The 16,100-nt window shown below is 45.0% G+C and overlaps 1 protein-coding gene across 1 annotated transcript in view; it reads left to right on the top strand.

The window, feature by feature from the left end:
• Window positions 1–16,100, top strand: part of SH3PXD2A (SH3 and PX domains 2A) — a 267,687-nt gene that overhangs the window by 119,026 nt on the left and 132,561 nt on the right. The window contains exon 5 of the mRNA XM_075154979.1: window positions 3,964–4,055. Coding sequence (XP_075011080.1) covers window positions 3,964–4,055 — 92 coding nt within the window. The remainder of the gene's footprint in view (window positions 1–3,963; window positions 4,056–16,100) is intronic.

The raw sequence follows: 16,100 nt of genomic DNA, 5'->3' as shown, positions 1-16,100 counted from the left end.
CAGTGGGGTGAATGTCATTCTGTGCGTGTATATACACACGCCTACACACGCGCTGTATATCTCTACATATACATGTCTGTGCGTCTGTTGTTTATAAATGTATCTGCATAAATGCAACACACAGCCCTTAGTGCATCCTTGCAAGTACCTGCATGGTTTTATACCATGTGCACGTATTTTGTGTGAGCTGTAACGTAGTCCAATGGAGCTGTCTGCAGTTCACGTAACCTTCAGCGATGAACCCCTGCCTGTGCCTGGTGCTCTCCTTGCTTCGAACGCTGTGTGCGGCGTGCAGCAGCCTGCCTGCGGATGAGCTGGCGCTGTGTGAGTAGCCGGCCGTCCCCAGTGCCGAGGGCTGCTTGCTCACGCCCTGCCTGACGTTACAGCTTTTCTAATAGCCTTTCAAATCATCCACTTTGCAAGACTGTCTGAAACCTGTAATATAGGGTAACAGACGTCGTTACAGCCTGAAATAACACATAAAAGCATATCTCCTAAGGAGCGTGTGAGGTCTGAGCAGTGCATGTCCGCCTTTGCATGCCGAGCAAGGAAACATGCTATTACTGATAATACTCATGGTTGTGCAAGGCTGAATTCTGCTCGCTGGCACTTTTTATGTCTCACCTTTCCTGTGCAAATTCCTTGCTGTTTCTGGATGCTTGCTGTTTGTAGCTGTCTGCATTTACCTCTGGTTTCTACATCCCAGGAAGAATGTCGCTTCCCTGCCTTTTCCATCCTTTCTCCATCTGTTTTCCTCTTTCTTCACTCTTCTTTCCTTGACCCTGCGGTCTTTCTTTCAGGCTGTTGCAGCTCTGCCCTGGAACTGTCTTGCTGGAAATGCCAGAAACTTGCATTTTCCCCTTGCAGAGTGACAGCGGTGTCCCTCATCTCCTCAATGCACTTTTTGTTCGCTCACTGGAATCGCGTTGGACTTGGCTTGCTCCTGGGTGGATGTTGTGTGTTTGCTGAAGAGACGTTTGTTTCTCAAAAAAGAGTTGCTGTTCCCTGCCACTGTCCAAAATCAATAGACCAACTTTGCCTGGTTTTTCACACCTTTTTTTGCACTTTCTTGGCCTTTCTTAGCATTTCTTACCCCTTCTTAAGGTTTTGTTCCTTAACAAATACAGGTAAAAATTGACTGGCTGCAGACTTATATCTGAGCTCCCTGAAAAACATGCAATGGCAAGTTACTACCAGGTGGATTTCATTTCACCTCCATGCACTGGGCTGAAAATTGCAGTACTTTGGGAGGTGATTCAGAAGCAGGAGAGCCTGCCCTGCCCCAGGACTGCCGTGTCCTTAGGGTGGGAAGGTGGATGGCTGGGTGTGGAAATGGCTTCGGCTGATTTTTATCCACTGCCTGCGAAAGCCTGGAGTCACAGAGGTGCTTTTCAATTACCCACCTTTGGCCCAGCCGGAACACAGTGCTCCTGGAGATTTCCAGGTGGGTACCACTGATTCAGGGGGGTCAGATTTCCTAAAGCTTCTGAAGATTTAGAAACACAAATCTCCATGGCAGCTTAGTAGGATTTGTGCTCCTCCATCATTGACAACCTACACTGTGTTCCAGCTCAGTATTGACATCTGTAGTCTGGTTTTTGGAAAGGGTGAACACCTGCGACCTGGTGACTCTCTGAGAAGGCGTCTGACGTCCAGGACCCCCTGTGATAGGTATAACTTGGGTAATTGTGTTTCCCTAGTAATGATACGTATCATTTGCAGTGCTTGTTCTTGCCCCATTGACTGCACAAGATCAAGACCTTTGAGATTTCAAAACACACTGTAGATATTAAATATCTGATGCTCATAACCTTTCTGCAGATTAGGTAAGTGTTATTGCTCAGCATTGTAAATGGGTAACTGAAGGTACATCCCTGCTGAATTTGATGGAAACAGGTTAAGTAACCTTCCCAAACCAAGAAGGGCGTTAGTAATAGAGCCATCACTAAATCTCAGCCCCATCCATTGTTGGTTAGAGAGCATTGCTCCTCTATGTAAGTCTGTCTCCTGCTTGAGATGCAGATGAATAAAACATGCTTTAATGTTGCCTATGTCCTTGTTAGCCTGTGCTGGCGAGGCATTTCTCTTTCTCTTTCAACATGCTGTGATCGTTACTGTCCTGATTTGCCAGCTGGATGCATGTGTTTATGCGCACTAGGAATAAGGGCAGAGAGCTCACACCTTTGTTATGCTTTTAGGCAAGATTGAGTGGATAGCAGTGGGGACCAGGGCATCCTTCGTTCACATTAAAGCTGTTGAATTTTCCACCTCTTATGTTTCACCCCATGTTAGTGCAGCAACCAGTAGTGCTCTGTACGCGTGCCCCGGCACTTGGACCTGCCAGGTTGTTCTCTGGCTTTTGCGTCTGACGCTGCTTCCTTACTGTGAGGTATCTTTTTCTGCTCTATAGTGCAGTTGCACGTGACCAAAGGCCAGGACCTCATTCTTCACAGACCTGCTGGTTTCAAATGGATTTTCCTTGTGTTTTTGTAACATCCCTCCACCAGGGAAAGGAGAGCTGTAGGTGTGGAAGCACTTGGCTTTGAATTTCAGGCCACCTCAAAACAAGACCCCATCATCTAATACTGGAGACCTGTAGTTTCAGAGGAGGATTTTTTCATTTTTCAGCTCTTTTCCTTCATATCCCCAAGCAGGAGTGGTCTTGGAAACAAATCTGGCCACTTTGAAAGCCTGGTTAAAAACAGCTCTGAGGGTAACCAACTGCCCTGTCCTGCCTTCGTGCTTCAGCTGGGCCTTCTGGTGTGTCTGACCAAGATCAATAGATGTCTCATGGGTTAGTATAACCAGTTTGCCCTAATGCACCTTCATTTAGCTCTGGTGCAGTTTTTCATACGTCTTTCAAGATTGTTTGTCCTACTTTCAACTAGCAGAAGAGCCAGACAATATCATTTTGTGGAACAGGTTTACAGCACCTCTAAGAAGCTTGGTCTATGTTTAACCTGTGGCCTATTTTCAACGCAACTGAGCACAGGAGGAGGTGAACTCCAGCCTCTTTTCCTCTCCTGCTGGTCATTTCTGGAGGCAATCTCAGAGTCATGTCACTTAGAGCTGCTGACCCATCTCTGTGGGGTGGGGACAGCTCTTTGGTCTCTTTTGGCACCATCACACTCTAGATTCTGAACAGCAAATTCGTAGCATGTTTCTGCCTTGCGTGCTTGCCTCACTGGTTTGAAGTCTTGCTTTCCGGTACACTTCAACATAATGTGGTTGCTTCCCAAATTGTACTTAACTATTGCTGAATGCGACAAGCGCTGCGTACCTGTGCCTTGCAGAGTGCATGGACATTGTTAGCCAGGATGTGCTGCGAAGCCTTCTTCATGCAGAAATAGCCTCTCTGCCTTTTTTTTTTCCAGACACTTAATCAAACTTCCTTTCCTGTTAATTTAGGAGCAAATTGTTATTTCGCTTGTTTGGTTTTTTTTTTTTTCGCAAACTCTGCTTTTTCTGTTGACAGTACTTAATGGAAGGCTTTCTGGAGCACATTACTCTGTTGTATTAGTGGGCATTGAGTCTGTAGATTTTCACTGCTTGAATTTGTGTGCATTGCCATAAAGCCTGTAAGCCCTAACCGCGTTGTTTGAGGTGCTATGCAAACACATGTCACGGAGACTGTCCCAGCCACAGAGCACTTACCTACTCAGTGTTATGATTTTGCACATGTGGACCAAATTCTGCTCTTGTACACATGGCAAAAAAATTACATTGGCTGACTCCAAGAACCACTGCTTGTCTGAATTCATTGCATCCTGCTTGACATTTGCAGTCAAGACATGCTATTTCCTTTCTTCTCAGGTAAGTAGCCAGGCGTGATGCTTTCCTTTTGTATTCCTTCCCCCCTGCCAGGACTGTTTTGCCTCCTCTTGCTTGGTAGTTTAGACGTTTGAGGCCATGTTTCGAACTTGACTTTTCTAAGTGCTTCTCCCTCCCTGTTTTGTTTTGCAGGCGCTGGTTCGGCTTCCTCCTCACATTTCACAGTGCGATGAAGTCTTCAGGTTCTTCGAGGCTCGCCCAGAAGACCTTAACCCTCCAAAAGAGTAAGTGCTGTGATGCATCTCCAGTGCTGCTCAGTTCATTTTGATTAGCTGGAAGGAAAAAGTCATTTGGTTTTATTACTGCTGTAAGTGTGGGAACAGATTTTGTAGTTTTCAAGCACTACCTAGAAAATGCCCAGCAATTACGTACAACCACGTTGGGTGTGTGGAGGACAGGGGAGTCAAGCAACCCTCAGACACAATTTTCAGCCGTCCTCCGCCCACCTTTGCATTGTTTCTTGCTGATGGTTCTAATGAGGGAACCTCCCCTGGCTTGTGGGTTTTACCTGATAATTATCACCAAAGAGTCATTTGGTTCCCAAAAACATTGGCTCAGCAGCAGGGGGAAATCCTGCCAGTAAGCACTTGGCTCATAATTACCAGTTGCTTCTTTAAATGTACTCCTGCCCAGAGATACTTAGTTATCTGAAGGGAGCAAAATTGTGGTCCAGATCCAAAATTGTCTCTGGAGAGTCTATTCTTTCTAAGCAGGAAGCCAAGAAAAGGCTGGGAAAAGAGTTTCCATTGAACACGAAACAGAATCGTAGCCTTTACCTTGGAGCAGACAGGCTGATTCATGCTGATGCAGTCAGCATTCAGAGGACTAATTTATCCAGGGAAAGCGTTGGCAGGAGGGTATTTACAAGCAACTGTGCTGCCTCGCCTGATATTTCCTTTTCTCCTTCATACCGAACAGGATATATTTTATTGTGCTCCACAATAAGATTTTGACTTGGTCCCATTGTGTTTTGCACTGCTTTGTTGCACGATTTGAAGCTTGATTGCAGGCTGTGTTACTGTAATTGGCTTTCTCCAGTGTTTGCAGAGCCCATTGGGTAAGGGGAAATGGATGTAAAGCTTTGGAGTTTTGGGCACTTCAGTGGTTCCACAGTTAGTGGAAAGATTTGTATTGGCTTCAGCTGTCTGTTCCCCTGCTGGTGTAGAGGAGAGGACCTTTGCAGTTTGATTTCCCAAACTTTGTCTCTCGCACATACATGGTTTTATACAAGAGGATGTATTAGCATCTGTACTAAAGAAAACACTGGAAGCATAGCTGAGAGCGATGTCTTTTTTGTTTTTTGAATGAGAAAAAGAGCAGTTTTTAAATCAAAGGTCTGGAAAAAGAGCTGCTTTTTTTTTTTTTTAGCCAGCCTTGTTTTAGAAGAATGTCTGGGTGAATAAATACAGCTGCATGTTCATTGTTAAACACATATTGCAAACTTAGAAACTATTGCGGCAGGATATGCCTACACTCTGACACCTGCTGACCTGCTGACCAGTTTCCATTTAGGGTCTTTAAGAAGGTTTGCAAAGGTTGCTTGATCCCACAACACCTCTCTGATGGAAGGAGACATCCCCATGTGCCAGGCAGAAACAGACACCCAGAAGAGGAGTGAGGTCCCCAGGGTTTTGGGAGAGTTCACCTGGAGGATCTCAAATGGACCTCGGGAGTCTACTTTAAACACTGTTTAACACTCCCGTCTGCTTTCTGTACTGATACAGACCCTACAGCATTAGGCCTGATTAAAATAGAGTCAGGATTGGACCTCCACAAGGCAGGGAATGGGGACCAAGGGCCATCCCCGGGCTGGCCCTAGCTATTATAACTTGCTTTCTCTCTTTCCTCCTAGAAGTTGTTGAGGGCCTTTTGCTGAGCTCCCTCTTCGACAGCCTTGCAGCAATTTTCAAGTTATCCATTCACTCCCCCCCGGAAAAACAAAAAAGACGAAATTTTCTCAGCCCAAGCCTTGCATCTTATTCCAACCTAGTAATAAGTGTGATTTATTTCCCTGGAAAATGTAGAGCAATAACCTGATTAAATCTCACTTCACTAATGTCTGCAAGACATTAATCTAGCTGGGTTTAAACAAATCCTACCTCGTCTTCTGTAAGCAAACAGATCTTAGGGAAGGTGTCTAAGGTTTCTGCTGGGAGCTCTTCACAAAAGATGTATTGTTGAAACTGAAGATTAGTCTCTACAAAAAGATGATGTAAAAGCCAACGGAAACATCTTAGTGTTTTTCTTCTGTGAACTGAGGGGGAAGGGAGGAGATCTGGGGCTCACTGGACCACTGTGTAGGGTCTGAGGGAAGGACACCTCCAGGGCGATTCTCAGCCTCAGCAGTCACTGCAGGAAGGAGCACAATCAGCCAGAGAAAACCCCGATTTATTCCCTTGTTTTGCTACTCTGCCAAGCCCCTCCAGAGCCAGTGAGCCAGTGGTGCCCAAGCCCTATGAGTTCAGTCTTCCCTGGACCTCATGGTCCATCGTTCATCTCACTGGGGGTGGTAGGGGTGTAGCCTGAGGGCAGCATCTAGACTACCCTAATTATTTTATCTGTTTCTTCAGCCGCTTCTTTTAGCCCTCAGCGCAGAGGTGGTTCGTATATTGATACATCAGCATAGACATGGCATTCAACTGGCTGGGTTAAAGGAGAATAAATATGGCCAAGGCAAGGGACTCAGCCACCAAGGGGTGGCAGAATGGAGTTGCTTGTGCCGCCTTCCTGTCTTCTGTCTGTGCACAATGACACGGTCTTTAGTTTCATGATCACCTGCTCTGTTTTTCTGCAGCAGCTTAGCCTCATAAGACAAAGCCTGACCTAGAGTTTAATTAATTAATTTTCAGGAGTGTAGCCTTAATCCCATGGGCATTTGGGTTGTTGAGCCCAGAGAGTCCATTGAGTTATTGCATGTCCGCAGAGCAATGACTGAGCACGTGCTCCCAGCCAGAAAAACATGGAAGCTTAAACTTTGAGGGAGGAGGCACAAAAAAGTCTGGTTTACTTCACACCTGGGATGTGTGGAGAGGTATCCATGCCCTTAATTGCTTAGCCATGATTCACGATGATGCACATGCAGTAATTCATGTACTACTGCAGTAATTCAGCTGCAAAGCTGTGCCCTTCATTTCTGTTCCTATTGTCCTAAAAGAAACCAACATTTCCCTGTAATCCCTTAGGCACTTTTACAAATGTGTTCCCAGCTTCTTCCTTACAACTTCTCATGTGCCCTACCCTTGCCTCCTCCCTGCTTCTGTGTACTGTCCTCTCCGGGTTATGCCATGTTTGGCTTGCAGGCTGCTCCCTACAGAGTCGTTTCCTACTGCTGCTGTGCTCCGATTGCCTGCAGTGCTGAGCAGCACGCAATCCAGGTATAACAGAAGCTGGGCTTTCCCAACACAGTTATAATCCAGCCAATTTGTTCGGTTGGATTCGCAGTTTAAGTTTTCTGTTTCCTATTTTGGTGATGGTCCAGGCTTTCGAGTCCTGTGACAATAGGCAGAAGGTATTTCTTTCAGCCCTGTTAAACCTCTTCCGGGTACAGCAGCTTACAGGCAGACAGCGGGAGAGATGTCTCAGGAAATCACAGCGTTTGAACCAGCTGACAGTCTCCTCTGAGTCTGCTCTGGCTGGTGGAGCTAGCTCCAGGTCTGATAGCTCCCAACAGCAGGTTTCCTTCATGCTGCATGGGAAAGAGCATAGGAGGACACTAAATCCTTCCGTGGGATAGTCTGGGAGCTCTCTTGGACCATTTCACATGGTGAAAGGATGGCCTTTCAAGGGAGCCAGCACGTCTTGGGAGCACTGATGTGCAAGGCAGGGTTTGGAGCTTTAGTGCCGGTGTTCCCAGGGCAGCCACTTCTGCTGCTCTCACTCTGCTCCACTGATGAGCTGCAGAGAAAGCAAGCTTCAAACCATCAACTCTGGTACAGGAGGAGCAGTTTTCAACTGCTTAGGTTTGTAATATGTGGAATTTTAGTGTTTGAGCAAATGCATATGTATGTAGGCAAATAGCTGGGCTTGTGTCTTTTACCATGCCCATGTAAGGACCAGATCCTGCATTGCTATGGGAAAAGATACTGTAAGGTAAGAAGGAATTGCATTTTTATTTATCCATTATTCTAAGTTAAAACACCATGTCACTGAAAGCCATTCGTTTACTGGATACTTCTGTTAATAATTATAATTACTGATAACTAAGCCAGAGGTGGATTAATTTCAGACTTCTACTGGGGATTTAAATTCAAGGCTGAGGTCAGGCCAGGGCTCATAGTCAACAAACAAAATCTGAGAAACCATTTTTTTAATGATTCTTTTTTACTAGAAATAACAGAAATACCTGAAGAGTAGGATTAATCAATTAGACATTGCATATGGTCCACAGCTTTTAGGGCTTTTTTGCAGTTAGGTTCAAAATATCACAGCCAGACCACTCATGTGAGAGTTCACTTTTTCTTTCTAGGTCTGGATCCAGTGTAAAAAGCAGACCAAGAGCCAAGGATTCAGTTCTCCAGTACTCCCCCTGCAGAAATGCATGCAGGCTCAAATGAGATTTCTGTTTAAACCACCACTAACAATATTAACAACTGAATTTAAAGGAGTGTTCAGTATCTGAGAATATTTTTCCTGTAAGAATCGTAAAGTGATTTTCAAACAATATGCAAATCCAGGAGAACTAGGGAACTTATTAGGTATACGACATAATATTATGAGGGTTGATGCAGAAAATGGACTTAATGCTGAAGGTGCCTTTACTGAAGAACAGAAATGCTTTATTGTGGTCTGTAGCCATGAGCTTTACTGATTGTATCTCGATCGCATAAATGCTGGTGTAACGCTCGGATACTCAGATGCCAGGCAGCCACTGTAAAATGGAAGCTGGATTCTCCCTTTATTCTTCACGTGTTACAAATTTCTGATAAGGAAACTGGAAAGAAGTTGCCAGGGTAATGCAGTGACCATGTTAAGCAAGAATGCTTTAGTTTATGAGTCTACCGGTGCTAAAGCACAGTTCCCTAATACACTTTTTTCTATCCATAAGCATGACTGTTTACATACGACTATTTCTGGTTCCCAAATGTACTCTGATCTGCCCTGTAATAACAGTTCAATTACCTATTGGTAGAGGAGGAAAAGTTTTCATCTGTAAAATATCTGTATTTATTCTCATTTGTTTGATACTATGCAAATATTTTCTCTTATATTTCATCCCTTATATTTGTTCCCTTATATTTCTCTTACGTTTCATCCCTTTAGAATTGTGTTTCCCAACACATTTGATAGTTGCGTCTCTGAGTAGAAGTGCTATGAGGAAAGCTGTCATTCTTTTTTTGTGTTTGCTCTTTCTTACAGGACTTACAGTACAGATAATTTTCACATTGTTTAGGAACGTGGTCAGCACCATTTTATGGCAATGTTACAGTCTGCACTTGGCAGTGGTATTGTAACTGCTCAATGCACGCGTTTTATTAGGGAAATTCATTCCACTTGAGAGATGCAGAATGGAAATTAATTTCCCTAAGAAATGCAAAATCAAAAAAAGATGGAAGTTTTGTTTTTATGTGATTTATCAGCTGGGAAGTAAATTGTAAAACACAGAGCAGGATAAGCTCTGAGTAAAGATGGTGGCAAGATGAGGCAGTTAAGACCCACTGTTCTGAAGGGAAGAAAAAGTTAATATTTTCAAAGAAGGATTTAATCACCTTCACTGAGATTTAGGTAGCTAAGGATACAATAACCTGTTAGGGCTGAGTTTGCCAAGAGCCTTGCTTGGCTACTCCTAATTAGTCATCTAGTTCTCACTGATTTCAGTGGGAACCACAGCTCTTTGAGCATCTGAGTGTAGTAGAGCACCTGTGTTTAGTTTTTCAAACGTGCCTGTTTTAGGGCTGTATTTACTAGAAATATTTGGCCTCAGCACCTAAATTTGTTGTGAAAATGTTTTTTTGGCTTCTAAATCGCAGAAGTGCTTTACAGTATCTTGCTTGTAGTGTGGGACTGTCATAAATCTGTGGCTGAGAGGTCAGGCAGCCTTGTGCCCCAGAAATAGAGGAGCCAAGTGTGGCTGATTCCCAGTTGTGCCCCCTCTGACCCGGAGAGCAGGAGTTCAGCCTCTGGGACCTGGCCGTTATCAGATGGGGCTCTAGATACCCCGATAGTGTATGTTGCTTTTCATCAATGCGTATTATCATGATCTCTGGGAAGGTCTCGCTTGGAGATTGTTATCTTAAATAAACTAAGCCAATACAGGGATGGAGGAGTCTCGAGGAATGGAAGAAAAGGAAATAACAGATGCATTACTCGTCCTTCTTTAGTTTCACATGGGACTTTCCCTTTTCTTTGCAACATATAAATGATTTGGGCTGGAATATCAAATGGAGGATATTGAAATTTGCTACTAGCTGCAGCATTGGTGATACCAGCGAATAACTCAGCCTTCCTGAGAGAATTTTTGAATCTTTTTGCTACTCATCCAGAAAATGAAAAAAGAAATTATATGTAGAATCATAGAATCATAGAATCGTTTAGGTTGGAAAAGACCTTTAAGATCATCAAGTCCAACCGTTAACCTAGCACTGCCAAGTCCACCACTACACCATGTCCCTAAGCACCGCATCTACACGTCTTTTAAATACCTCCAGGGATGGTGACTCAACCACTTCCCTGGGCAGCCTGTTCCAATGCTTGACAACCTTTTCCGTGAAGAAATTTTTCCTAATACCCAGTCTGAACCTCCCCTGGCACAACTTGAGGCCATTTCCTCTCGTCCTATCGCTTGTTATTTGGGAGAAGAGACCAACACCCACCTCGCTACAACCTCCTTTCAGGTAGTTGTAGAGCGCGATGAGGTCTCCCCTCAGCCTCCTCTTCTCCAGGCTAAACAACCCCAGTTCCCTCAGCCGCTCCCCATCAGACTTGTGCTCCAGGCCCTTCACCAGCTTCGTTGCCCTTCTCTGGACACGCTCCAGCACCTCCCTGTCCTTCTTGTAGTGAGGGGCCCAAAACTGAACACAGGATTCGAGGTGCGGCCTCACCAGTGACGAGTACAGGGGCACGATCACCTCCCTGCTCCTGCTGGCCACACTATTTCTGATACAGGCCAGGATGCCGTTGGCCTTCTTGGCCACCTGAGCACACTGCCGGCTCATGTTCAGCCGGCTGTCGACCAACACCCCCAGGTTTTTTCCCTCTGGGCAGCTTTCCAGCCACTCTTCCCCAAGCCTGTAGCGTTGCCTGGGGTTGTTGTGGCCGAAGTGCAGGACCCAGCACTTGGCCTTGTTGAACCTCACACAGCTGGCCTCGGCCCATCGATCCAGCCTGTCCAGGTCCCTCTGCAGAGCCTTCCTGCCCTCCAGCAGATCAACACTCCCGCCCAACTTGGTGTCATCTGCAAACTTACTGAGGGAGCACTCGATCCCCTCGTCCAGGTCGTTGATAAAGATATTGAACAGAACTGGCCCCAACACTGAGCCCTGGGGAACACCGCTCGTGACCGGCCACCAACTGGATTTAACTCCGTTCACCACAACTCTTTGGGCCTGGCCATCCAGCCAGTTTTTCACCCAGTGAAGAGTACGCCCGTCCAAGCTGGATGTAGATAAATATCAAACAATAAACCTGGGGGAAAACAGAAAGCACATGAAATGAAATAGGATCAGCAACCGCAAAAAAAAGATGTAGAAGAATGGCAGTTGGAACAGCATGCGTTACAGCTGTTACCGTACAGCAAGAGCTTTTATTCGTTGTCTTGAATATCACATTTGGGTTTGCTCGTGCTTTGTAGGTCTGACTGTGAAAGGACACGGGGCTGAGAGGAGCAAAGATAGTTTAATGTACTGACATTTGGCACTGGCAGCCGAGTGTACAGAAATAGCTTTTGCCTGGATTGGTTATGAGCGTGCTGCAGGGTTTAAAAGCGGCATGCTGTCACGGGCACAGGATGAATTAAGAATAACCAGACCTACCCGAAATCCATCAGAATGTGACCGAGATCAGAGCCTTGCCGACACGCTGCTGCTTCAGCAGTGGCACCGGACACTGCAGTGCTGGGGCCAAAACCAACGGTAGTGTCAGTGCTAGTAAAAGTTTACTGTTTATGAGCACAAATTCAAGAGAAGTTTTTTTTCTTTCTCTGTAGAAGAGTTGGGACTGAAGAGGTGTTTTGAAATGCAGAGATACTGCCTTTAGGAAAAAAATAAATGCCAGGCCTGTTGGCTCAAGGGCCTTTTTCCTGTCCAGTAATTTGTGTTCATATCCTAAAGGAACAATCACTGCTGATAATTTGCCAATGCCTATTTTGTGGATTAGAAAGTAATAGTTTGCTTAATGTTTAACTTAACCCATAAAATTCCTTCCTTCCGGAGAAGAGAAGTTTAGTGGTTAATGCAGGGGATTGGGAAATCTGCTTCTTACTGTCTCATTGATTTATTTTGTGATGTTGGGAAGGCCTCTCACATCTCCTGGCTGTATCTGCAGTATGATTGCAGGTGTACGGTTTCAGAGATTTGCTAAGAGGATTTGATTCTGGTAAAGAAACCCCGTTCCTTCCATAATATAATCCTAGAAATGACCAGTTAGAAAAATAATTTGTTTTTAAAATCATCAGTCAATGCTGGAAGAAACATCACTTCCAAATCTGTCAGGAAAGTCTGTTCTGCTGGTGCTTCTATATGTAAAACCAGTTAGGGAGCCAAAAGAACAAATTTATTCATCTGGCAGTAGGGGAAACCGAATGAGGTCCTGCTAATGAGGCAGGATTGGAGCAGAACCAAAATAACTGGATTCAGAGGTTATCAAGCTTATCGTGAAGGATTTGGGACACCCGTTATCCTTGAGCCCTCACTTCTAGAAATGTTTGGCTCAGTGCCACAGGATGTTCTGAAAGTCTCTGTTTAAAGACTGGCGATGCTTTGTTTGATGCCCCAGCATAGGAGCAGCCCAGAGGGTTGAATTGCCCATGCTGATAAACACAAAAGAGATCTTTAGGTCCACGCAGAAGAGAAGCGTCCGTTCCTGCTGTGCTTTGTGGATAAGCCTGGACCCGAGGAGAGGAAGAGGGATGGGAACTTCCTCTTCTTATCTAGGTTTCTTGTTCTGGTGAGCCCCTGCTCGCAGATTATTTGCACACACTGAGGTATCTGTCACTGTTGACTCATGACCTGCCAGGCAGGAGGAGATGGGGTGGAGTTTTCTTCTCACTAACATGACAGAATTGAATATAGCCTGTCTTGTCCTCTGTGTGTCACGTTTCTGAAAAACAAGAATAGGCAGCTTATGTTACAAATATAATTATATCATAGAGAAGAATCCAGCTTGTCATTGCTATGTCTATATTTAATATGGTCGCACTATTGTTTAATGAAGATCTTTTTCCACTCTGAATAGGGGGGCACTAGGGACAGACGTGCTCAATAGGGGTGTTTGCTGCCAGGGTGATAAATTATCCCCCAGTGGCGCCTGGGGTCAGATGGGACTTTTCAGTGCTCTGCGCTTCCTATTGTTGATCGCTATGTAATTTTGACATTGCTTATCTGGAGAGTCCCTTTATTTTTAATGCTGTTGAGGATCAGTAGCCTCACTGGTTATAAAAAGAGTGTTTTTCTCATGTACACTTGCCTAGTGCAACCCTATATGCGATTCTGAACTGGCTGGGGGCAATGTAAGACATTCCATTACATTTGATAGGGTTTTACCAGGCTGTACTATATGTTGCAAGGGAAGACATTGCTTAAAATGTGTTTTAATGCTGTTGACTACAGGCCAGGTGGAGTTGACATCTCACATTTATTTAAGGTGGAGCATTTCTGTCTAAACACCGGGAAGTAGAGGTGATGTTCCTTGGTAAGTAGGACTTAGTATCTGGTGCTGCCCCTGGCACCCAGCAGTTGCCACTGAAGAGAGAGGAGGAAGCGTTAGTGATTAAAGAGTGCTGAACAACAGGTAAAGCAAGTCAGGTCTCTCTGGAGAGCCACCGCCTCCTGCTTTGAGTTAGGAGAAGAGCTGGGCTTCCTTTCTGGCTTGGCTTGTATCATAACAGCGCATTAGACACGCATTAGACAATTATTGTTTGGTGCACCTGGCTTCACCTGTTCATCCCATGCCACCAAAGGATTTGCGCTGGAAATCCATTTCATTACATACACAGGACTTGGTGTTTCGTGTCCACAGAGTTTTGCATTCAGCTCCCAATGCTGTTGCTGTTAAAAATCTTGCTTGTAGCAAGCCTGGAAAGAAAAAACAGTTGTGGCAGTAGGGAACTGTCCCCTGGAGTGCTGCACGCATCTGAGATGATCTGGTTTGCTCTGTCCTTCTGTCTCTTGAGGAATGGGGTGCCTTCTTTAGGACTAAGGATGTATAAAAAATACCAGACCTCAAGTGGCTCTGGCTGTAGGAGACACAGTGATCTATTGGTGGATTCATTTCCACCCTTTCCATCTTCTTGACTGGTCTGCAGCTGACTGTCTTTCATGCGTGCTGTTCCCAGAAACACAAGCAGAGGATCAAATAACAACATGTTTTGACTCCAAACTCTGGAGTGACTTATCATGTTATCAAAGCTTTTGATTTAATTGAAATTTCACAGATAACCCTAGACCTGCTTTTAAGTGCAGACTCAAGTGCCAGTGGGAATTCAGTTAAAACCCTCCCCCCGGCTTTTAATGCTTGCATTTTGTTTGGGAGGTTTATGGAAGGGATTTGCTACTGCTTATCTCTAGCTAGAGCTGTGTGTCTGGGTTCAAAGATACCCTTTGTCTTTGGGCCACTTTCTTTTTCCAGTTATGCCAGAGTTTGATTGGAACAACCCTGCTGACAGTAATGGACTATTCGAGATTTACGCTGATGTAAGGATTGCAGAATTTGTTGTGTTAAAAGTAGAATTCCTTCCTTGTTTCCATTCACATCTCTTAAAACAATTGGCCTAAGCTCAGGAAAGATGTTCGTTTAAACAGACCTCGGATATATTCTGAATAGAGGATTGACTGTGGCTTTGCAATACTTTAGTCTAATCTAATAAATGCTGGTTATTTGCTGGATTCTTGCAAGCTGGATTTGCTTCCCAGCTCTGAGGAGTTTTAATAGCCACTCCAGTAATGCTGACTGCAGTGCACTGTGGTGAACCTCAGAACATTGTATATGTCTGATTACATTTGCTTTCAATTACCGTCTTATGGGTTTGAAAAATCAGAGCAGTTCAGGCTCATTTGGGAACCACCGCAAAAAATCACTAGTAACCTGAGATACCTAGTGCTTGAAAATATAAAAGAAGAAGAAGATGTTGAATGTTGGGGGCCAAAAAATATCTATTCTGCTTTATGAGAAGAGACCCATTGCAACAACTGTGGGGTTAGGATGGCAGGGGCACCGTATCTAACAGATAAACCTTTTCCTTTCCCATCCAAGCGTGTTGGGAATGAAGTGTGAATGACTTATACCAGAGGCAGCGTTCATCAGAGACTTGAAGCTGTCCTGGTTCACTAGCGAATTAGCAGTGTTGCCTCCTTTGCTGCTCCCCGTTGGATAGGTTGCTGGTCTTAGTCCTTTTTCTAATGATTAGAACCTCACCAACGTTGTCCTCTCTTGCTAGGGGAGCTGTAGAGTTCTTGAGAATGTTAAGATTAAATTAATCTTATTTCCATTAAAATGCAGTATTTTTTGGAGATGTTGATTATCTTCTAAATCTGGCTAAAAGAAGAGCGTTTTCTTTTCATGAAAATGTTTTACCAAAAGTGAACCTCTGGGTTCCTGTTGAAATGCGGTCCCAAAACCCAGAATTTGGACAGTTTTCATCAGCCCTCCTGTGCAGCAGGGTGGCTGTAGAGCGAACAGGCGCGTACAGAGACATCCAGCAGACGGCTTTGCAGGTGGCCCCTTCTGCAGTGGCGTTCAGGTCTCTGGGTGCTGCGTCGTTGGGTCTCGGTCTGCCGTTCGCGGTGGTGCGGTGTGTCTGGTCCTGCCTACTTAATGCCTCAGTCTTCCAGCGGGCAGCTCTGGGAGAGCATCAGTGACGTGACCGATCCCTTTGTCCCCTGCCAGCATCTGGCGAGCAAAGAAAGGGCTCGTGAACACGTTAAAGAGCAAGCCCTGGTGCAACACTTGTTTAGGGCATTACGAATATTTGCTAAATAAAAGAAGAGCAGGGAGGGTTTCACTGTGAAAAAGCCCAGCCACAGCATTGTGACACCAGTAATGGTGCAGTGAATTTTCACCCCAGCTGAGGAGAATGATTTCAGCTATTCTGAACTTAGGACCCGAAGGTGGGGTGTAAG

This window comes from Calonectris borealis, chromosome 7, assembly GCF_964195595.1.
Source record: "Calonectris borealis chromosome 7, bCalBor7.hap1.2, whole genome shotgun sequence".
In the NCBI taxonomy this organism is placed as follows: Eukaryota; Metazoa; Chordata; class Aves; order Procellariiformes; family Procellariidae; genus Calonectris; species Calonectris borealis.
This window is presented reverse-complemented; position numbering and strand designations above follow the sequence as displayed.